Genomic DNA, 23,519 nt, shown 5'->3' on the forward strand with positions numbered 1-23,519 from the left:
GAATTATGTTACATTTTATAGGGAATGTTCATAGGGAATTTTATTTATAACTAGAATATTGATATTTTCTGGAAGGATACAAATCACTCATGGCTGATTTCGTCTTTCCTGTTGGCGCTTAAAGTGTTTTCGCAACGAGCCGGCATTTTAAAAGACAAGCTTGCCTAAGACGGTTAAAACTGTGCTTTTAAATTTGTGGTAAGTAACTTAATTTCGCATGAAAATAAATTTTATTTAATAGATTAAGCTTATTAAGGTATTATATTTTCATTTTGGGCATCAATATTTGCGCTGATTTTTATACTATAGAAAATAATACACGTGGAATAATAACTTTCTAATACCACGCTAATCATGCTATTTGAAATACTTGTAAAAAAAGGTATCTATATAAGTAGTTAATTCTTTTCTTTGTTTGTGACAGTGTAATTTCGTTACATACTGAAAGAACGAATTGTAGAGAAAGATGGTTAAAGCTGTTGTAGAAGATAATAAAGATCAAACAAAAGACCTTCTTCATGCTCCCAAAGAGGGATTTATACAGAAGAAGAAAAGCCAAAAGTTTAAACAAACACCAATGGGCAAAGTTATTCTGATTAATGGATCGAAAACTTCAAATGGTAACAATGATGAGGTATCAAAACAGTTAGAAAAACATAAAAATAAATCTTCTAAAAAAACAGCAGAAAGCAAAAAAGAACATAAAACAAAAGGTTCTCCAAAGGATAATAAGAAATTACAAGAAACTCTTAAAAAGAATGAAGCACAATCCGAGAAGGATGATTCTGATTTAGATGAAGATATCAATGAGGGAATCGTTTTAGAAGAACATAGCTTTATGCAAGAAAGTGGTGGTAGTGAAATTGATAATTCTGATGAGGATGAGAGTGAAGATGAAAAGAATGTACCAAATATTCTTGGAACAAGTTTAGCAGATGACACTGATGAAGATGATGAGGATTACGAGGAAGATGAAAAAGTAACTGTAGTAAAGAGAGGAGTAAAAATGTTTAAAGGGTCGAGGTCAAACGATAAACATGCTGATACTTCTATGAACAGCATAAATAAATCTGAAATAGAAAGTGACGACGATGAAGAAGATGAGGAGGATGAAGAGAATGAAGAGAATGAAGAGAATGAAGAGGATGAAGAGGATGAAGAGGATGAAGAAGTTAGTAATAGTAACAAAGAAGACAATGAAGATGAAGTTGATGATGAAGAAGATGATAACGATAGTGATGAAGAGTCTGAAGATGAAGAAGAAGGGGATGAGCCTACACTAAATTGGGAAGCAATCTTAAGTAATAGTATTGTTGAGGATGATGAAGATGATGAAGATTTTAATGAATTAGAAGAAGCGGATGATGATGATGATGAGATTAGTGATGAAGATGAAGATGAAGTTGATGATGAAGAAGAAGAAGAAGGAGACGAAGAAGAAGAAGATGAAGAAGAAGAAGCAGAAGAAGAGGAGGAAAATGACAGAGCTAGTAATCATGAACACGATAAGAAACATGAAGATAATTTAGATGCTTCTTTGGAAAAATTAAAGGAAGATAAAAGAACTATATTTGTTGGAAACCTTCCAAAAGAAGTAATGAAGAAACAATTGCGAAAACAGTTTAACAAATTTGGGGACATTGATACCATACGTATAAGAGGTATAGTAGGAAAATCCATGAAGATGTCCAAGAGGGTTGCAGCAATAAAAAAAGACATTCATCCCAAATTAAAAGCCGTTTTTGCTTATATTAGATATAATTCCGAGGAATCTGCTAAGGCAGCTTTATCCATGAATGGAAAAGTATTTAATGGAAACTATTTAAGAGTTGATTTGGCTTCCACATCACATGAGAAGCATGATGTAAAAAAAAGTGTATTTGTAGGAAATTTAAATTTTAGTAAGTATACTAAGCCTTGCAAGAAAGTAAGAGTTTAAGATAGAATAAATTGATTTTATAATTTATTATACCTTTTAGACATTGATGAAAACACACTTTGGAAATACTTTAAGGGCTGTGGTGAAATAGAGTCTGTACGTTTAGTTAGAGATAACAAGACTGGAATTGGCAAAGGATTTGGATATATAAATTTTAAGACTGAGGATGCTGTAGCATTAGCATTAGAATTACACGGAACAAAAATTTCAAATCGTGAAATTAGAGTAAAACCATGTAATGAAAGCAATAAAAAAGACAAGACTAAACGCGATAGAAGATCACATTCTAAAGGAGAAAAAAATTCATTTAAAAAGATGAAAAATAATGAAGAAGTTCCTGTACCTGTGTGTATTCTCAATTACTCTCTTTATTATTTAGAAGCTATATAAACAAATTAAAATTTTATCTTTTTTTAGGTTCACAATAAGAAAAATGCCACAAAAAGATTAAATGAAAAAGGACAAAAGCTAACTGAAAAGCAGACTAGTCCACAACAATCAAAAGCATTTGAAGGTAGAAAAGTAGATGAAAAGAAGAAAAAGAAGAAGTCAAACAAGTTAGAAAAAAAGAAGAAGCTTCTGGCAGAAAAACTAGCTGCTAAACCTAAGAAACCGTCAAACTGATAGTTTTTAAAATGCATGTATTAATTTTATAAAACAGTACCACCTAATTTTAAATATTAGATTTAATTTATATGATTGTGTTAAAACGAATATGAGTGAAAATGGGAAAAGAGAAACGAATATAATCAAAAGAGGAATTGTGTAACAGTGATATAGCATTTGTAGGTTTTCACAAGGTTGTAAATGTAAGTCGTGAAAATTGAATATGTATTTAATATTGAGTAAAAAGCTATTTTTATGATTCAATACTTTTTATTAAATTTTTTATTTTCGTATGTAATTGGGATGGTAAATTACTTATATTACTGGACGCACATTTTGGGCAAAACCGTTTTCCAAAATAAATACTACATCCTAAACACACGGGTTTCTTACAAAAGCTACAGTCGGCACCAAGTACTAAAACTTCTCCTTTGTTTGGTAAACTGAAAGGATCTTTCATAATATAACATTCTTCTGAATAAGTTATCTGCCGCGCAAACGGAGGTTTGACACCTTTGAAATCAAAACGTTCTTGTAATGAACAATAAGAACATGTAAAGACTCCACCAGTGGGTTCCTTTTTTCCATGAACTGTTGAAGTACTAGCATGACTAGACTGACTAACTCCAGCTTCACTCACAGACGTACTAGCGATTGATTCCATCCTATAAAATAAGGGTGAAGAATACTCTATAATTCTTTCTCGTAGTAAATTTATTAGACATTTAAATATTACAATTTTACATATAGAAACAACACTCTGTGTAAATGAATAATAATTACTTTCATTATTTTCTATCAGCAGTAGTGCTTTCATTTTCTAATTCTTGTGGCCACCAACTAGGCATTGCTATTTTCAATTTCATACCTAATATAGTAAGAGATTTGGCATTCAAAGATTCTTTAATTCTCATTAAACCCAAACCATATTCTTTTTCATTTCCCCTAAATTTACCCACTACATTACCAGAATCGTCTACAATTTTATCATCATAAGAAAGAGATTTAGTAGGAAGCTCCTCAAATAATAGTGGCATTATACGTTTTCTGACTACACCAGTGTGATAAGTACGCGCTGTTAATTCCTGACCAATGTAACAACCCTTATGAAAATTAACTCCATGCAAGTAATCACAATTAATTTCTAAAGGCAAAGGCTGACCTGGTGGTAAATCATTAATGCCTTCAGGTATTCCAAGTTTATAGCGAAATGCTTTGTAACTTAATGCATTATCAGAAATAGATATATCAGAGTTCAAATGTTTTTTTATTTCATTTTGTCCTACATTTGACTCTGCCAAGATTCTAATACCTAAATCTGAAAGTCTAGGATCTTCATAGATCATAATGTTATCTATTACTTTACTTGACTTATTATTAAGAGTACCACATGGGAAGATTGCACCTTCAAGCTTTTGCCTACTATTATCAGTACCAGTATTAATTGCATATGGGACAGCATCGAATAATGACCAAACATTTATGTTGCTTTCTATATTATCTATGTCTATCTTCCTCCTAACAAGATACATTTTTAAATGCTTTTGTAATGAACCTGCAGCTTGCGAATCACATTCAATGTAAAATACATCATCTTCCTGACTCTTATATACAATAACATCATACAACACTCTACCCTTTATATTTAGAAACAATGCATATAAATTAGCAGCTCCTTCCCCAATGTGTTTCATATCATTTGTAATTAATCCTTGTAGAAAATCTGAAGCATCCTTTCCTCTAATTCGCAATAAACTCCTATTTTTCAGATGCTCTAAGACTTTGGACGAAGCTTGGGAAGAATCATGTCTAACAAAACTTGTACAAAATCTTCCAAATTTATCCACCTTGCAGAATGGCAATACAAATCTTTTAAGATGTACAATCATTGCACTGAATTTCACCAAACTATTTGTGCAAGTCCAACCTTTGTAATGAAGTAAAATACAAATAACCAGTATAAGAAAAAGGTAATTTGACGTATTATAACCTTGTATAATATTCATCATTATAAAAACATATAGTAAAAATTTTATCTTACGTTTTTATTTGATTGCAGAACAACTGCCGAAATCTTGTTTGAGTTTCAGATTAATGTACCATTGTTTCAATCAGAAATTCCTTGGATACTTTGAATTCTTCATCTTCACACAGGAGCCACTAATGCACCAAAATAATTACACCCTTTGACACGTAACTTTACGAATAATATCAGAGAAACCCATGCGAAACAGAAGAATAACTATTTAGTTTTTATATTCTGAATTCATACTGCTTATCTGTAAGTTTCGTTCAAGATGATTTTAAATAATATTTGCTTCACACATAATAACAATAGTTGAAAAGCGCACCACTGACATCTACGATAAAACTCTCAATTATTAGTACGTGTTCGCAGCTGAAAGCTAAGTGGATATCGAAGATCACCTCACCCCTCGTTGGTAATGTCGGTGACTGTAAAGGGAACAATTTATTGGACAATACCACAGATGGTAATATATATCTTAAGTTGTGTAATATATCGGTACAAACATAAACGTAACATCTGTATGCTAACAACTTGAACAATCTATCGTAGATGGCACCATTATTCTTTGCAATCACTCCATATAAAATTGAAATAAGATTTTGCACATATTTGGTAAAGCTCCTAGCAACATCCTCATAGATACTTGAAAACTGCATATTATTTTAAACAATAGTATATTTATCGCAATACCCATATCTCTATATAATTAAAAATATTCTTTACAAAGCAGCAGAAGAATACACGAGGATTTAGCAGAGAAACGATCCTTCGTTCCGTAACAGGAAGGATGCAGTTGTCGAACGAAAGACTAAAAATTTCATTTATCCGAAAACTACTCAAATTTTTCTACATCTCGTACAGGATATTCATGAACATTTTCTTAATTTTCAGCGGCGTCCCCTCGCGGATCGTGCCAAAGACACGAGGACAAGCAGTACGAAGCGATTAATATTCCCCATTCGAAATTTGTATGAAATTTACCCGACACTGATGACGAGCAACGGAATCGGCAACCGCGGAGGGAAAGGAAACCGAGTTGCTCGGCGGGTCATGCGAACGGCGGGTTGCGGGGGACCATGGCGTCGCGGTGGATGCGGTTGCGGGATCCGAGAGGACAGAGGAGGGATCTGCGCGCGCATTCCAAGCGCGCGTCACTTGTAAATAGTTCTATTCTCGGCGAGAGAAGGTAGCCGAGCCGAGAGTGCTCGGCCCGACACCAGTCAAGAAACCAGCTGGGGCCTGTGCCGAACGATTCGAGCGCCTCTGCACGGGACTCGGAGCTGGAAGTCGTGCGAGTCCCGCTCGAGACGGCCAGTGTGTCGCAAGTGCGCCGCAAGTCGTGTTGGATATATACGATCGTCCCGCGACCGGACCGAGCGGAGACCGATAATCGAGGCCAGAAAACGATTTTTCATCGTGAACCAGTTCGCATATCGCAAGGTGTGTTTGACGCGGCGGTGTCGAGTGCCGCGAAACCATGATTTCCGCTCCATAGAGAGCCCGAACAGTCCCTCAACGAGAGTTCGCGGTGTGCTACGGACCCAATAGGTGCATTGCCGGAGAACGCGTCTGTTCCGTTCGCTGTTCCGTTTCTTCTCTTCTTCTTAGCTCGATTTCCGATCGGGAACCATGTACTCCGACGGTCACGAGGTGGACGGCAGCTGGGTGCTGCGTGTCTACGTGACCGATCTTCAAGTGGAGAGGAGTTTGCGAGTCAAAGGGGAATTGCACATCGGCGGTGTCATGCTACGTCTGGTCGATGATCTCGGTGAGTCCACTATACGTTGTCTTTTCTCTCTTTCCGTTCTCTCTCCGTTCCGTTCTCATTTCAATGCGACAGCGAAAGCGCGCGAAGATTACAAATTTGAACGATTACCCGCGATTAATTTACGGCACGTGATATGCTGGCAGCTGTCACGTGACCCGCCGAAGTAAATCGTACGGAGGGATCGTGGCATTGTTCGATCCGTTAATCGGCGGAAACGAATTAACTTCGTGATGCGCATAGCAACCGTCTGCATCTCGGTATCCTTATTCCTCTTTGAAAACCAACGCCGGATCAAATTACGGCGTTACGTTACAAATTAAATCGTAATCAGCATCCCCGACGGAGAATATCCGCGCGTCGTATTCATTTCCTTTGTAATTGCGCCTGCGTGAAAAGTCATGCTCGTGGGTAGCATTTCGGCGAACGTAAACACAGCCGAAAGAGGATCCGGGGCCGGTTGGTATAGTCGGAAGCGGGAATTCCACGAAACCTGGGTCCGGTCTTTCAAAATAGCCAGGTAGAACCGCTCTCGGGGTGGGCTTGGATCGATGGGGCCCCTCGCGTCGGAGCAGCAACAAGTTGCGGGATTATTAGCGCCGTCGCTGGAAGGAACGCGACTGTACGGGATGATGTCCCTCTTCCACCTAGCGATGGATGCACAAACCGAAGCGTGCACCGGGAGTGGAAAAACTGGACGGTCGAACTAGTTTCGCCGTGACGGCGACGAACGGACGGATGGACAGACGGACGCAAGGAGGAGAGACGCGGCCACCGAACTCCTTTATATGCTAAAGGGAGCTCCCACAGGCTGGTGGGACGACACAGAGACACGTGAGACCCGACTGCCTAGACTCTAGACCCTACGATGTCCGCCGCACGTAAAATGAAACAGCGTACCGACCACTTTCGTCGCAGATAAGCGTAACCGAGAGCCGGTGTCTTATTTCATACGCGAATCGCCATTGGGAAACGATTATGAATACCTTTAGCACCGCGAACACCGTATAACCGTCGTGCACCCAATCCGATGGATCACGATCCGACAGGAAGTCTTCGAATCCTCGTCTTCTTTCTGTCTGGTCAGATACGCGATTGAATAATACTCGAAAGTATGTATTAATGATTTATTCGTCCCAGTAGAAAGGGAATTAGGATTCGATAAAGATTGGGAGACATTGCTCTAGACGTTAGAGTCTAACAGAGCACACTAGACGACTGAACGTTGAACGATATTTGTAAAAATTCGAACGCCCGATAGGAGACGAACATTAGCCGAGTTAAGATAGTTCCCGCAGGTCAATACACCGGTTAATTAGTCGCGTTCAGAGCGAGATAGCTCCAGTCCCGGGCGAATTAGCCAATTTCGATCAATTGAGGCGGACCATAGCCCACGAACCGTCCAGCCGAATAGAGCTGAGAATATCGCGAGTACGCGACGAAGCCTAAGCGCAGCTGCTCCGAACAAGACACCAGGGCAATTGCTGTTGCAAATCGTCCGTGAAATTCAGGAAGGCCGGTCCCCGCGACGGCCGAGTTCGACGATGATGCGTCGATTATTTCCCGCCGGTTTATTTCCGGTCATAAGTTGGGGACGTCGCTTTCGTCGACGGCCGTACGCGCAGAATGTTACGAAGCGTTTCTTGGTCGAATTGAAAATAGAACCCGTTCATCGGTTTATTTTCACGGCTCGGCTTACGGCCAGTCGTAATTCACACTTAGAACGCGTATCGGTTCCTCGTTTTCATCCCTTTCCAGCTTGTTTGGACGTGCCGCGCGTATAAACTTCTCGGAGCGCGCGGGGAACCGCGTCCTGCCCTCTATTAGGCGTCCGTGTATTTTCGGCGGTACCTTACGGAGACGACAGTTCCGTCTCCCTTCTCTTATCCGGCCGATCCGAGAGGAAGAGGGAGAAGAAACGAACCGGGCTTATTTTAACCCGGAGTTTCCTCCATACGATTTTTCGAGCCGCCGACATTCTCTGCCCCCTATCCCCCCCGCCTCGTTCCGCCGTTCGTTTCTCCGATCCTAAAAGGGCCCCACGATCCTCCACGGCTGTCCGACCTTTTATCCCTTCATTAAATCCCGTCCTCCGCTCCGTAACTCAGTTACCCGTCGTCTTTTTACGTCGCCGAATAAATCGCGCGGAACGACGCTTCTCGAAAATTCCCCGCCGCGATTAAAGGGGCCGCGACCCTCCGACTCGGAATTACGCGGGATTCCTTCGTGTTCCTCTCCGGACGCGATTTTTTCGAACACCTTCGCCGGGACGCTAAACACGGCGCACGTTCCGGCGTGACGGAAGACCGCCTCTGGTGAAAGGGAATTCCGATGCGTACTTATAGATATTGTATTTATTTATTCGCTTCGACCAGATAACTCGTATCTGGGCGATGGGCCCTACCGTCTGGAATAATGATAATGCCACGAGGGTGGCAATATACATACCCGCACCTCGGCCGGGTATCTGGAAGGTAGGGCGTTCGGATCGAATCGTGCTCGGTTCCCTCGACGACTTATAACAGTAATTATCCGCTTTAACTGTGCGCGCAATCGTTAAAACTATGGAAGGGAAATTGAATAAAAAGAACTCGTTAGCTGTCGCGTGAGGCAATGAGAATATAAATAGAGAACCGGTCAGATTCATGGGGATATCGGAGCAGCGCGAATCAGGCGCTGAGCAATACTCGACCCATGTCTGAATTTTTACAGTACACGCTACGGTATCGAACTTTTCACCTGTAGAGGGTCGATCGATTTTCCGCGATCCATGAACACGGATGCTTTCACCGCACCGAAACTCGAGCGATCTTTCTCGTTCACCCTGGTACGAGCTAGGCCGAGATTCGGGGAGCAGGTAAAGAGAAATCCGACGGAGCCAGAGAGCTTTTGTTACGCGGCCCTCTCTCGCCCTTCCAGCTTGACAGGTTACCGTAGTGGTACAGGTGCCCGTCGACCGCTTCGGAAACGGTGTGGTCTCGCGCCGCTCGGCACAAGCCCTATGTAAATATATACCGGGTGTCCGGCTAACGCTCGCCCCGCACCGCGCGGCCAGGACGCATTGGCGCGATCGAAGGTCGATGGTCCGCGTAGCCCGAACGCGGAGAAACGTGTTGCGACGCCCGATCGTTGCGACGCGCGCTCGTTCGCCGTTTAAACGGCCGCGACCGCTTATAAATGGCGCGTTTAAGCGCGATACGAGTGCATCGGTGCATACGTTACGGGACGCGGCAGCGCGACCGCGTTCGCCGGCCATTCAAGACCGCTGTCGGACGAAACGCGGTCGGGATTTATGCGTCTTCGTCGAGACGGTCCTCTCGCGACGATTTCGACGTTCCTCTCAGTTCTGGGGTACCCCCGGCACACTTGGCGCGCAGGAATACCGTGATCGCAACGGAATTTCGGGGTCCAGTCGAAGAGAAAAACGGAGGAATCGATGCGCGAGCGAATCCGTGGGCGTGAAATATAGCGAGAAGAAAGGCGTGCGGCTCTTTGCTCGAATAATTAACGTTCGCCGGGTGGACACGCGAGCGCGCCCGCGGACGGCCGGTGGAAGGACGCGAAACGAGTCGAAGACTCGAAAGTACCGTACCATCAGTAACTCGATGACAAGACTACATTCTTCTTGTCTCGCTTCCGCGAAATCGAGCGAGAAACCGTGCAGCGTCGTTCTTGACGCCAAGGAACTAACGTCTTTCCTCGATGTTCCTTGCAATCCGTGTCTTTTGATTGATAAATATCGAGCAACGCTGGCATGCGCGCTCGGCGCACAAAAGGACGCGTCTTCGCTTGTCTTCGGTTGCTCGAGAAACGAGCGCAGTTCCAGGGTTCGATCTTTTCCAGCCTCGTGCACCCGGGGCTGCTTCTAAGATTACCATCGTCTCCGCAAGTTTTACCTGGCATTGACCATTTTCACCGGCTCCCACGGCGCAGGATGGGAAACGTCGTCTTAGGACACCGAAGGGAATCCTCCCCGCGCCGAGTTCCAGCGTTTTCGGCCGGCCGGCACGTCTCGACGCCGCTTTCGCCGTTCGCGATTTACGACCACGGCCAAGCGATCGACGACACGGCCGGTTAGAAGAAAGGTGACAGGCACGCAGGTGCCGATGTTTATAGGCGGTTACGACACGTACCATTCTGTAGGAGTTCCGAACGCGGCGTGGTAGGATGGAGAAAAACGTGGATAGGTCGGAAAGGGAGCGAGAGAAAGAGCCGAACGGCGGCTGGACGCGTGGGCTCGCGCCGCCTCGCCGCGGATTTTTGCGCCTTCGGCCGATCGACGAGCGACTCTCCGGGCGCAAAAGCCTCCGCGAGCCTCGACTTCACCCGAGAGAGCCACTTAACTCGAATTATCTGCTCGGCTTACGAGTACGGGCTCGGATTACGCAGCTTCGTAATTTTATATTCTGGCTACCTCGCGCCGGGGATCAGCGCTCGTAGCCCGGCTTTGTTACGAAATTCCCTCCCCTGTCCCGTCCCGACGAGAAAAAGGACACCATCCCCGACCACAGAATCTCGAATCGATTCAGCAATCGCGCCCGCATTTTCGCCAAGAACCGTGCCTCCGTTTCGCTGCCGCGATTACGATTCCTCGTCTGGTCGCTGATCCGTCGATTCTAGAAACAAGAGTCAGAAGTTAGGGAAGGATCCGAAATCGAGCTGTTCGATCACCGTCTATCCCTCGCGCTTCGATAGACTCTTGAATCGTTCACGCCTGTAAAACAGGCATATTACGATCGGACAGGTTTCGGTGAGACTGTTCCTTGGCCGAATTCTCCGATTCCCGCGGCCTCGTCCCCGATACCGGTCATTTCTCTTTCCCCCCCGCGAACTCCGCGGCTAACGCGACCGCAGAAGAATCGAAGGCGCTTATTGTAGTGCACCCGGACTGTTTCGCCATTTGGAGGCAAGGTCGGTGTTACGGTACCCGGTACCGCGAGGTTCTTTTACCTTGCTCGAGCCTTCGCGCCGATCTGCCGCCACCTTCGCGCAGTTTAACACACCGCCCAACAATTATTGCCGTAAATCATTCCTGATCGATCATCCTACACCGCTATCTCGCACACGCGTCTCGAACCAGGTTACCTTACGCCTTGTTATTCCAGTATCCTGAATACCGTACAATCAGCGGTAAACGGAGAGTGTCGAAATCGTCGCGTTCAGAATGCTGATCAGCCATTCAACGATCCCGCGGCAGCGGCGGAGCTTTCCGTTTCGTTGCGATGTCGATCGGGCGAAACTTTACACCGAGTATGTTTGTACATACATTTCGATACGCCCTTTCGATAAGATACCAGTCTCGTTGATCGCGGATTATTTGTTGCTAACGTTAACTCGTAAACATTCAGCTTTTGCGCAATCGGTAATGGGTACGGCGAGTCGACCTGCTGATCGAGGTAAGAGACAATTAATATTTAAAATCAGAGTCGGTGCGATGCTATAGATTCTTTCGCAATTTTCTTATTTTCCATCCGATACGCGTCGGTAATTGTTTCCTACAATCACTCGGAGCTACGTTCCGTATCTCCTATCCTCTCGGACGTGTCTCCGCAAAAATAAGCCTGGTCGTTTATCATCGCCGCTCGCCGTATCTCGCAGAAGTGTTTCTTGAGGTATCGCTTTGATCATGGAAAGCGAGAATGCGCGAAGGATTCATCGTGTCTGGGGCCCGCGATAATCCTATTTACTCGGGATACGGGATCGAGGGTGATACCTCCTGGGTAAAACCCGGTCCTTTCTCCGAAGGAACATAAGCAGATTAGCTACTACCCTCCGCAGCGTATTTACTGGTCGTTCTGGGAATCCTACGCGTGTAGACCGGGCCGAAATCTAACTAATCTCGCATCGAGATCACGTTAGATGGATAAGATCGAAGTACAACCTCCCGTGACGATCCTCTACGCTGCTGCTAGCTCCTACGAGCGATAACCTCTTTTTTTAGTCGTGAGCTCGCTGCGAATGTTGGACGCGATTAACCATTAAACGCGCGGGGAAGACGATAATTTCGTTCGGACGCGATCGATCATCCTCTTGGCATTTAAGTAGGTATGCTAATAAGTTTACAAGCATCGCTACTCGATACTGCGGCTGGTAATAAGTCCCGTCCGTTGCCGATAACCATCGATCGCGCTAATTGAGAAGCATTAACGGACAATTTCTGCGTGCACCGCCTGTGCCCCAACGAGAAAAACATTGCGGCCTGTACGTAAGCACAATCTCGCGGCACATCGATTCATGGTTGTTCGTTCGCGTGTTCATACTTCTTGAATTTCTTCGTTTCTTCGTAGTGAATGGTACATTAATGTTCAATTATTCAACAACACCGAGGCGTAGTGCATAATCTAGCTCTTCGTAGACAAAAGACACGTCGAAGATTACTTCTCCACTTTCCTCCGTTCGTAACTCGAAATGGCAGACCGCGGATTGCAGTTGTTACAACTGGAAACGGATAGGGCGATTACTGTGACCGGAGTACGTAAAAGTTTTCCTAGAATTCTTCCGACGTTCCCTACGCTCTTTTTCGTCGCGTTTCTTCCCGGACTCGGTGAGTCACGTCGGGGCCGCGTTATCCGCACACTTTATTCCAGTTTTAAGTTACACGAGGTTCCCGGTGAACGATCCACGCGTTTCTCTCGGATATGAATAATTCCCCGGGGGCGAGCGAGCGAGCGAGCGGGCGAGCGGGCGAGCGGGCGCGCGCGAGTTCAGTCAGTTTTTAGCATTTCACAGTCCGGCGAACGTGCTCGACGGGTTTTGTAATTGGCGGGGTGAATCATCCGCCGCGCCACGAACGTCTACGACGGGAGGGAGCCGGAGTCCTTTTAAATAAATCGAGAGCGAAGGATGCGACCGCGGCACAGACTAATTATCCGACGAACGGGGACGACTCTCGCCCTAGCGCCACTCGAAACGAACAGTCGAGGCTAACGCGGCCCGACCCGCGCCGTTTTCTGCTTCCGTTTCGCGTGGTTGGCTCACGAGCGTCCTCGAGCCGAAACAACGAAGCGTCGAGAGAGGATACTGTGTACATTCGGTTCACCCGTAAATGCTTTGTAACGGGATCCCAGACGACGTCGGAGCCGTATAAAATGCGCAAAGATAAAACGGCGTATCCGCCCATGGTATCCTCTTCCGTTCGCGACTCGTCCTGCCCATCGATATTCGTGAATAGCACAGACCGCCGAGTCCGGGCGACCGTTGCGAGACGGTAAATCGCGACGAGACTTTCGCAAGTTCAATAGTACGGCGCGTCGCGGCTATCTGGATACTGTTTTCGAGGGAGCTAGCTCGCCAGCCAGTTGGCGAGACTCCAACGTCGGGAACTGAAAAAAGTTGAGCCAGCACTGAGTCACCGGACAGCTGTTGATTCACGGGTATTCGTCGTCTTTCGGAATCTCGGAGCAAATCGAACCGAAACGAGCATTTCCCCGGTACAATACACAGGCAAATCGCAGCCGCGTCGGAAATCGGCGTTGAAATTTTGCGAGCGCCGACGTGAAAGCGACCCGCGGGCAAAGTTTACCGCGCCAGTGACATAACGTTCGTATTGCGTCAGAAATATGCTTGTAACTCGAGCGTCCTTCGATTTCGGTCGGTTTCTTTCCATTTTTTTCGCTTTGTCGGCGTCGTTTCGGTGCGACCGGCGTTCAGATGGCCCGACTTCGTCGAAGAGGGCTCGGCGTCCCGGGGATCGGTCGGCGGGCAAAGTTTATCGCGCGTGAAAGGGTAGAGTATCGGAGGAAGAAACGACGTCGCGGCTGCCCCCGGTCCCCTGTCTTTTCGGATAAGATAACCGGTTCAATAGCGCTCGGCTCCGGGAGTCCGAGTGAATGGGGGCTGCTGGCAGCGGTATCGCGGCGAGGCCCGAGATATTTTTACTTATCTTCATCGATTGCGTGCGCTCGAAATCTTCCTCCCGACCGCGGGCCAATTGAATAACCGTCGATGAAATCACGGGGTGAATGGACGTTTCTAAAATTGTCGTACGAGCGAACCGTGGTCCGAGCCCTCTCGGAGACATCTCCCGAAGCGAACCGCAAACAAGGTTTTCACGGCTGGCACTATCGAAACATCCGAAATGACTAATTTTCAACGTTATCTCGCAGTGAGTAATATTGTAAAGATATTTTCGCGGGAGATAGCGTGACGAATTGGTAGACGGAAGAAAGGGACGTTCTGTTTCTGCGCGGAATTCGAAATTGATCATTCCGGGTGGTCTCGGTACGCTCGATTGAAATAGTTTTACGAAGATCACGGTGAGCGAAAATTGGCGAAGGCGACGGCGATCCGATGTTGCTGGAAACCGAGCGAAACCTTGACTGAGTGACTTCATTATTGTGGTTTAACGGCTCGAAGGACGGGCCTTATAAGGCTGCGCGACGGTTCAACGAATTCGTGACGATTGGGAATGAACTCATACCTACGCCGCGGTCCGCGCGTTCAAGTTCTACTGAATTTATGACGAGGTTTAATCGACCGACTCGTTCTCCCAAATTCTCCGTTGGTCCTCGTTCTGGTCGTGGATCGATGCGGCGAGGGATGAACGTTCCACCGAAGGCGTCGCGAATCTGGGACACGCCTGGAAGACCTACTTCAAGGTCACTCCCTTGAAACACACAGGCCACCGTTAGGAAATTTCCTCGATAGGTAACCACAGGCGTGACTTGGACGATGACGGGATCAAACAGACCGCACCCCTGTTAGCAGGATCTCCGCGGACCTTAATATTTCAGAAAATGATCCCCTTCCCCTGATAACTCGTATTGTAAGACAGTGATGTCACTCCGTCGTAGACATGAAATATTCATGAGTTACGTTTCCTGATTTCTTGGCAAGTGCTTCACGAATTAAGGAATGATCCATCTCCCGAGCAATTTATTGGATACCGCGGACGCTATACTTAGAGCCACCTATAAAAGTTGTACGTGGAACCGAGAAGAGAACGAATTCTCGAATTGAAGGCGTTTTATATTTCGTGAGATGAGTTTGACGAATTACTGGAGGACGAAGAGTTCAGCAAGGAAGAGAAACGCAGGGCAAAGGGTGAACGCTGCCTTGACCGTGACGATAAACACCGAGATCCAGTCAGCAATAAGAGATGCTGCTACGAGCGCTTTCGGGTTCGTGTTGTCATCGGAGGAGAAAATAAAAAACAATCGTGGGCGTAGTTGGCACATGGGTAGAAGCGTTTCATTCATTTTATCTCTCGAGAAGAGCGTCGGCCGTGAGCTTTCGCGTAACCTCCTTTCGTTGGCGCCTTCAGAAGATTAGACAGAACTCGGGTAGACAGAAAATTGCCGATTGGCAAAGCCGTTGCAGCGGCGAGGGGTGGAGGTAGGCTGCGTTATTGCGTAGAGATAGGACATATCAAGCATCGAAGCATCGGAAAGGCCGTACTTCGCTGGAACGATCGCACTTCACGGAGATTAGCGAGAACTCTCGCATCACCGATAGCAACCGCATTAAGAAGACGCGCTCCGTTGGTTCTCAGTGACAATTTATTCGCGTCCAAGCTCCTGCTAATCTTCTCCATCGGGCCGGCCGACCAATGGCAACGCGTCGCTCGCAGGAGACAGGGTCAATTGCCACTTTCGGTCCTCCGTCCAGATAAAGTAGATCGTTCCGCTCCGTTTTCGAACGTACGCTCGTCTCGTTCTCGATACAAATTTCGTCGGTCCGTTGTTTCCAGCCACTGTCATCCCAGTTCCTTCACGCTCCGTTCGCCGTTCCCCGGTGTGACACTGTGGCGTCAGCGGAAAAGAATTCCAAGATTCCCAGGAAATTCTGACATTGCTTCTAGGCAGACTCTCGATTGACGTCATCGCGCGGAACGGAACAGAAACATGTATGGTCGATGAAGCAGGTGGCTGTTCGATGGAATTCATCACGCCAATGCCTATTAAGCAAACGCTGTTCGCGGGCGTAAGCTTTCCGCTTCGATCCTATCGGCACGGTTAGCTTCGGCGAGAACTGTAAACAACGGGCTCGCTTAGAAAGTAAGAACCGGTTAACCTTCGAATGGCAATGGTTGGGTCTGATTAGACCCGCCTTATCGAAGCCCCCGCGTTACTACCGATTACTTCTCCGACAATCTTCGCGACTGCGGCATTTCATTAATCTTACTCTCTTCTTCATCAAGTGTCTTCATCGACGCGTTAATTCGAAACATGTGTCTGTTGTTCCAACCGATCACGTGTTAGAACTGTTGAACGAGGTTTAGGCTCGTTCCGAGGCATAGTTTTCGATGCGCCGGCCGCCTCCGACGTTCCTCTCGCGGCCAGTTTTTCTATCCATTCCATAATTACTCCGGCCTCCCCGAGCGGTCCTTTCAAGAGTTACGCGGTCGCTCGTAATCCGTCACTTCCCTTCGAATATCTGCCGGCGGAGTGACGCGAGTGCATGCGGTCGTTGTCACGACTCCGCCAAGGGAGAGCTCCCTTCGTCGGCCCGGATCCTCGACGAAGCCGTTGCGTGTACGTTTCACGCCGGTTCCAGCGGAAAGAAACACGTGAAATGTCAGACGTGGGTAGAGGCTGCCTGCCTTTTCGTCGCATCGCTTCCGCTCGGCCAGCGAAGCTACGCTCTTCCCCGTGGACCTATATAAGGCGAGCTTTCTCCGAGTCGTTTACGAAGTCGATTTCACGTCCAATTGCCGGCGCGCTGCTGAAAACGACCGCCCGCGCCGTTCGTCCCGCGATAACGGTGCACGGAAATCTTTGTCTAGCGACCGTCGATTGTCTTGCCAAACAGAAATCATTCGTTTCCATCGAGAAACGTCGGAACGAAGTATTCCCGCGTACGGATGGCTCGAGGTCTCCTCGAATCATCCTACACGAAGGAATAAAATACAATGAGAACCGTAACTGGAACGAACTTACAATCAGCCACTCTAAAGATAGCGCTTTCCACTAGAAAAACCGCGATAGGTCACGCGTAGGCTGCGCAGATAGTTCCGCAGCGGCGGCTACGAAAAGCTGATTGCCAGGCCAATGAAATAACCACCGACATCCCTTGTAACCGGAGCGGATCGTGCATCACCGTGGATTGTCGTCGCGGTTTCAGGTCAGCCCCGTAATTCTCGCGAATTGGAACAGCGGCTGACCGAACGAGAGCACACAGGTGTCTAACACAATCGAGCACGCTTCGCGGAGTTCTCGGAAACGGTCGCGAAACGGGTCTTTGGACGAGGGCCACATCGAAAACCGTTCCGTCCGCCGCTCAGAATTATTGCGATTGCGCAAACTGTCCGAACCACCGCTGGAACGGTACGTTAACTCGCGCCGTTCGAAATTTGTTCGAGCGAATCTACGCCCGGGGCGGTTGATAAACGCTGATTAACGGACCGCTCGTGTCTCGGTTTCGGTCCGTTGCTCTTCCAGCGGCGAGATACGCGTGCATCGATCCTCCCGGCGGCGTTGCGAGCTCCGGATCACCGTACAATTATAACGGATACGCTCCGCGTCGCGTGTATTACGGTCGACATTCGACACCCGGTCAAACATATCAAACCCACGCACTCGCATACCGCGGCACGCGTGTTTGCACGCATCGGGCTTACAGGGAGTTTCCCTCGGCGTCCCTCCGTTCCGCGGGCCTAACTTCTACCGCTCGCGGAGCCGCGGAAATTCGATTCTGCCCGTAATGGCTCGCCTTTTACGCTGAGAAATATTGACCTTGCGTGTTTGCGATCTTAACGGGATCGAGAATCCCGTACCGTTTTGGCGAAACTCCGCCGGAGCATTCTATATATGGGCTCGCAGAACCCCAACGCGGAACCGCCCTGAATAATTACGCGGGCTGGGGCAAGATGCAGGGAAACAGACGAGAAAAGGAGCGCGCTCGCCCTTTTATTGCGGACGTTCTGCATGCACTGCCGGCTCTCTCGGTTTAGGTGCGCTCCCCGAATAGGAGCGCGCACGATTCTCGTTAGCGGGAACGTTGCTCGACGCGGGGCGCATAATTTGCCCGGCGAATCGGTTTCAATGGGAGCACTGTGCTGCTTGCGCGCCGCTTTTCGAGGCTCCTCGGGCCGCGCTCGATCGGCTCTCCGTTCCGATCTGTAACGCGTACACCGGCCGGAACGCTGAAAAAAGAGGAAGTATCTACGCCTACGAAGCTTAAGGGAGTCACGCGTGCTCCGCACGATCGGCTCCGCTTGACCCAGCGACTCTCCATGAACGGATCTTTGTCCGTGCCTCGTTCCCGGCGACGATGCCGCCACGGTCAGGAATATATGCGCCCCGAGTCGTTGTCGTTCTCGTTACCGGCGCGGAGATCTCGAGCGGAATACATCGTGATCGATATTCAGAGCATTACGACAGTTGCTCGGTCATGCAAGACGGTGTTTCGGTTCCTTTGCCAGCGAGAGAAGCCAGTGATTTGTAATTCCTCCCGTGGTGTCGGCGATGATCCGTCGAAAGCTCTATGGTTCGCTTATCTTTTGTCGAACAGGCTGGAGATGATTAGTTTCTGGCAGCGATTCGTCGTCATTGCAGAACGATCGCGTCGGAATGTAGATGTATTACGATCGTCGAGGTACACTGCGCCCTTTTTTTGGAGCGGCGAACCGGAATACGGAGCTAGAGACTCAGCGATCTTTTTGCGAGCAGGAATAACCCGAATAGTAGGCACGACCAGCCGAATCCCATTAATGGCAGGAAGAACGATGATTCACGCGTAGTCGGTTCCATCTTTCACCCTACTCGTTGCATGTCTCCGTCGCTTGTCATGGGTTTCCCGCGGAATCGCATTATCCCTGCCCTCTATTATCCAAATTACGTCTGCCATCAAGCCTCTGTGGATGAAGAGCCGCTTACGCCCGTCGATTTATCGTCATTTCGGGGGACGGTCCTTTGTCGCGCGTCAAAAGTGACATCGGGACACAATTATTATCGTGGCGCCTGCGTTACGCGCATCACAAAGGATGATTCCTTTTTAATTTGAAGTTGAAACGCGTAGACGGAGGGTTCGTTTATTTCTGAACACGCGACCGATCGTGAAAAATAGCCATGATAGATGTACTCGCAAATAAAATACGGGTCAAGGGGTTGAAATTCGATCCAACGGTCGACCATGTCAAACACTAGACCGCTCCTCTCGAGCTGGTCGTCAACGACGACGAAGCTCGCCCTGAACTTCACAGCCCGGCTGCCGTTTCGCTCGAGTTTCCCGCGCGGAGACGCGAAAGCGTCGGATGACTCAAACGTTCGCAATTTCCTGCAGCATCCGTGGTTTTTGCACGTGTGCGCGCACGCACGCACGCACGCACGCACGCCTACCTGCGGACGGGAGCAAGCCGAGCCTAACTACGTGGCCCCTCCGTGAAATGAAAGCAGCGTCGCGCGGGGGAAGGCGACCGCTCGCGAAAGAGGAAGAGACAATGGTACATTGTGCGTCGTCCGGCAGGAACACACGCGGGGCCTGGTGCACGCATCCGTTTCTGATCCGGCATACGCGCGAACAGCGTGCGTACACTCCGGTTTAAACATAGCCCGTGACGTCAGCGATGCCTGCGACCCCGTCACGCTCGCTTTCGTAATCCGTCGAGGAATAAAGGAAATTACGGACGAAACCTCAGAACGGAAACGAGACGACATCCTGACTCGCGAGCGTAAGATCCGCAGCCAATTACGATTGTCTGCGCTGATTTGAAGAGGCGATTGTCCGAATTCTCATCAGCAGGCCGAGGATCTTTATACCGATTTCCATTTTCCCGTGTCTTCCTCGCGCACGGGAAGACCTGCGAACGCCGCGGAGACGACGAGCGCGCGAAGATAACCATTATAAATGACACGAGTCGGTTTCGTGCGGTGGTCGTTCTTTCGTAATAAAGTAATCTGTCTTACGGAGGACACGTCTCGACGATCGAGAATCGAATTCTCAGGGAATCGCCGCACTCTCGGCACGACCGAGCTTCGAAGATCGCACGCACGATCTCTCCCTCGAGGCCTCTGGGCCCTCTCTTCCACGAACCGCAAATTGGGTTTCACCTTTTCATCGGTCGGCCGGTCGGTCGGTCGGTCTTGTTTTTTCTTTTTTCGGGGCGCGTGAGTCAGGCGAATGCATCGATCACGGACGCGGTCGCAGTCGCCGGTCGTCTCCCCCTCGGCCGTGCGCAGCACCGGAGGAGTTTATCAAGCGGAGGGACAGCGAGCATGCACGTCGAAAGCATGGATGTAATCGACCTTTCGCGTGAATGGCATCATTGACGAGCTCCCGGGAAACTTTCCTCCGTAAGGAGCGCGGCCACGGTTACGCAACGGATGCACTTTGTCTTCGAGCGCGCGGCGGAGTTGCATTTAGCCGGTGCGTTCAGCTCGTAAAAGTATCCGACGAGCTGCGTGAATGACGAGTTGCGACAGTACCCTGCTCCGACGATCCTCTTTTGATCCTCGAAGAATGCACTCCGCCGCGCAAAATGCATACGATTCGTACGACACCATCGCGCTCGGGCTATCCCGTTTTCACGTGCCAGTGTGTCCGGGTGAGTCGTGATTCGTTTGTTGCGCAAATTGCGATGCAATGCGGTGTTGTCGCTATCAGATCTGTCGAGTAATAATCGAGTATGTAACCGGTTGGATCAGCATTTCGCTGAGATGCATTTTCACTCTTTGCACTCTGAACATTTTCGATTAATAGCTTCTATAGCGAAACATTGAAGAAACTAACGTTTCGATTCGAAAAAGAGAAGTTACAAATATTCATGGATCCGCGTATTTTTTTAGAAATCTCTCTCGTCGATTTCATTTGTCGACACACAGGGTTGTTTCTACGATACATGCAGGACATCTGTCGTGTAAATCGAGGGAAAATGTCGTATAAACGCAAACTCGTGAACCGTTTATTAAGAAGTTATAAGAATAATAGGGCACACCGACGAACCGGTTGCTCGATCGATGAAACGTAAAAACCAATTGACGATATTTATCTAATCTGTGGACACAGGCTGTGTTCGATAATCGAGGTCGTTGTAAACTATGCTCACCTACCACTGAAAAAACCACGGGACACGCCGTGCATTTGCGAAGCAGAATAGGATCATTGAGCTGTAGAACATATAGGCGATAAACGTTCATTAAAGGGTTCATTAAAATAATAAATAGGCAGAAATCGCTCGCGTGCACGGAAATTCTATATAACGGATCATAACAGATAAGACTGGTTATATAAAGCCGGGTACGAAAAATAGCTCCGTTGCGCAACGATCCAGCGTGGAAATCAATTCACCTCGGGATAACGAATCGATTGATAAAACGTTTAACAGTCGGGATAAAATCGGCTCGAGGATTATCGACGGATCGGCTGAAGAATTACGTAAACACGCGGTAACAACGGGACGAGCAACGCACAACAGCGAGGACGCAGCTGTTCCTCGAGCCGCGGCTGCAATTACGATCGGCTCGTAATTGCACGGTTCTCGGGCCGCTCGAAAACCAAAACGGTTTCGTTCTCGCTGCGTCGCGGAGACAACGAGCGCCACGAACAGGTGCAACGAAAATTTGTTGAGGTCGTAACTCCGCTCGCAGATAATATCCGACCGTTGTAAAAGGAGCAACACGATTCCGCGCGCACGAGAATCGTTCGACCGTGGCGGAAGGGGCGAAAGAGGAAGAGGGAAAGAGCGTACTTTGTATCGCGAGGCGTAAAGCAATCTCGGTGCCCGAACGATTTGAATACGACCGCGTGACTCGCCGGAGACGGCCTTGTATCGGGTATACCGGCGTGGACGTTCGAGAAAGATGGCCGATCTCTCCTCCGATCGTCCGGGGAATCTGCTCGATGGAAGACCGATTCGCTTTTTTCTGGAAGGGGCCAGAGGAGAGATGCAACCTCGCTCTTTCCGAAAATACGCGGTCGCACCTTGAGACCACGGGGAACGGAAACAGGTCATCGAGATCGAGGTCTCGACCGTGACACAGATATTGCCTCGAAAAGTTACGCTCCTCCTACGATCACGATGAAAAAGCATTGCTTTCATCGTACGGCGTAGGTATATTTCGCAGCGCGAGAAATCGTGTCCCGAGCGTTTACGATCCTCGCCGCGAGAGAAGAGAGAGTCGTCGCCGATTTTTAGCCGGGAATCGGAGGAGAACAGCTTCCGTTTTTCAGCGAGCGGCCGAAGCGGACGCGGAACTGAATAATTCTCTCTGTCCGCGGTCTCGCGATTTCGTTGAGTGCATAGTCGTGTTACGCTCATACGCGACGATCGGCCCCCGGTTACGGGATGCGCGTCGCGCGTTGCATTTCCTAATGCCTTGGCAAACCGCCCAAGCGCATACCTGGATCACAGCCGTTGATTTCGCCCGTTCTTACCCGTCGTTCCCCTTTCTCCGGCAATCTCGACGTTTATCTCCGCGCTGATACAAGTCGCGCGGGCGTCGCGTCGTTGCACCTACGATGCGTCAGTCCCACCCTTAGAAACACGAGCCGTCGAACGCGTGTCGACGAAACCCCGAAATTCGACCATTCGCGTAACGAAACTTGAAGGTTATCGATGTGTTGCTAAGTAGTCCCTGCTAGACGAAATGATTTTAATGTCGAGAATAACAATTTCGTGCAAACAAATCCCGTTTCTCTATTTATATAGAGATATATCGAAACGCAGAATATTCATTGTCGTTTAAAAAACCTTCATGATATTCTCATAATGTAGAAAAAATATGACCACCATATGCTTAGCTATATGGCTTACAACTTTCGTCTGATGCATGTTTTTGTATCATTTATATTTCTTAAGTTATTGAGTTTTGTTCGGGAAACGGACCACACTGTGCGACGCTTGATGATTATTAGTAGACACTGATATTTTCCTCCGAAGTATCGTAATATGTCGAAAATATAGGAATACTTTGAAGTTTCTACGAGTATTCCTCTGCTTTATATTTTACGCTCTCGCGTTTCTCATTCGCGTCGTGTTTTCCGCATTTAATTATTTAGCGTTTTAATCTCGACGTTGAATCGATCGAATTTAATTATCTCCGCGCGGTGGTTTTCACCGAAACTGGTTCTTCCCCGACGAAAACGGAAACGCGCAATGAATAATAACGTTGTATCTCGATACACGAATCATTTAAATGCTCTCGTGTACGGGCGTTTAATTTATTGACAAGATTTAACTGGAAACGGGGACGGTAACGTTGCATTTTATCGGCAGAATTTTCGCGCGTTGTCCCGTTGATAGG

General features: G+C 47.9%; 3 protein-coding genes across 3 annotated transcripts in view; 2 read left to right on the forward strand and 1 right to left on the reverse strand.

The window, feature by feature from the left end:
• Nucleotides 1-56: 56 nt before the first annotated feature.
• Nucleotides 57-2,809, forward strand: LOC116432639 (uncharacterized). The gene is made up of 4 exons (XM_031989800.2): nt 57-198; nt 425-1,901; nt 1,980-2,284; nt 2,357-2,809. The coding sequence occupies exons 2-4, from the start codon at nt 467-469 to the stop codon at nt 2,561-2,563; spliced, it is 1,947 nt and encodes a 648-aa protein (XP_031845660.2). The 5' UTR covers nt 57-198; nt 425-466; the 3' UTR covers nt 2,564-2,809.
• A 438-nt stretch (nt 2,810-3,247) lies between these two features.
• LOC116432641 (iron-sulfur cluster assembly factor IBA57, mitochondrial) lies at nt 3,248-4,928 on the reverse strand. Its single transcript, XM_031989801.2, has 2 exons — nt 4,587-4,928; nt 3,248-4,472 (listed from the first exon to the last, which is right to left on the reverse strand). The coding sequence occupies exon 2, from the start codon at nt 4,432-4,434 to the stop codon at nt 3,334-3,336; it is 1,101 nt and encodes a 366-aa protein (XP_031845661.1). The 5' UTR covers nt 4,435-4,472; nt 4,587-4,928; the 3' UTR covers nt 3,248-3,333.
• An 809-nt stretch (nt 4,929-5,737) lies between these two features.
• LOC116432638 (unc-112-related protein) overlaps nt 5,738-23,519 on the forward strand; it is a 45,906-nt gene continuing 28,124 nt past the window's right edge. The window contains exon 1 of the mRNA XM_031989799.2: nt 5,738-6,342. Coding sequence (XP_031845659.1) covers nt 6,204-6,342 — 139 coding nt within the window. The 5' untranslated portion in view covers nt 5,738-6,203. The remainder of the gene's footprint in view (nt 6,343-23,519) is intronic.

The sequence above is a fragment of the Nomia melanderi genome, chromosome 8, assembly GCF_051020985.1.
Source record: "Nomia melanderi isolate GNS246 chromosome 8, iyNomMela1, whole genome shotgun sequence".
Classification (NCBI taxonomy): Eukaryota; Metazoa; Arthropoda; class Insecta; order Hymenoptera; family Halictidae; genus Nomia; species Nomia melanderi.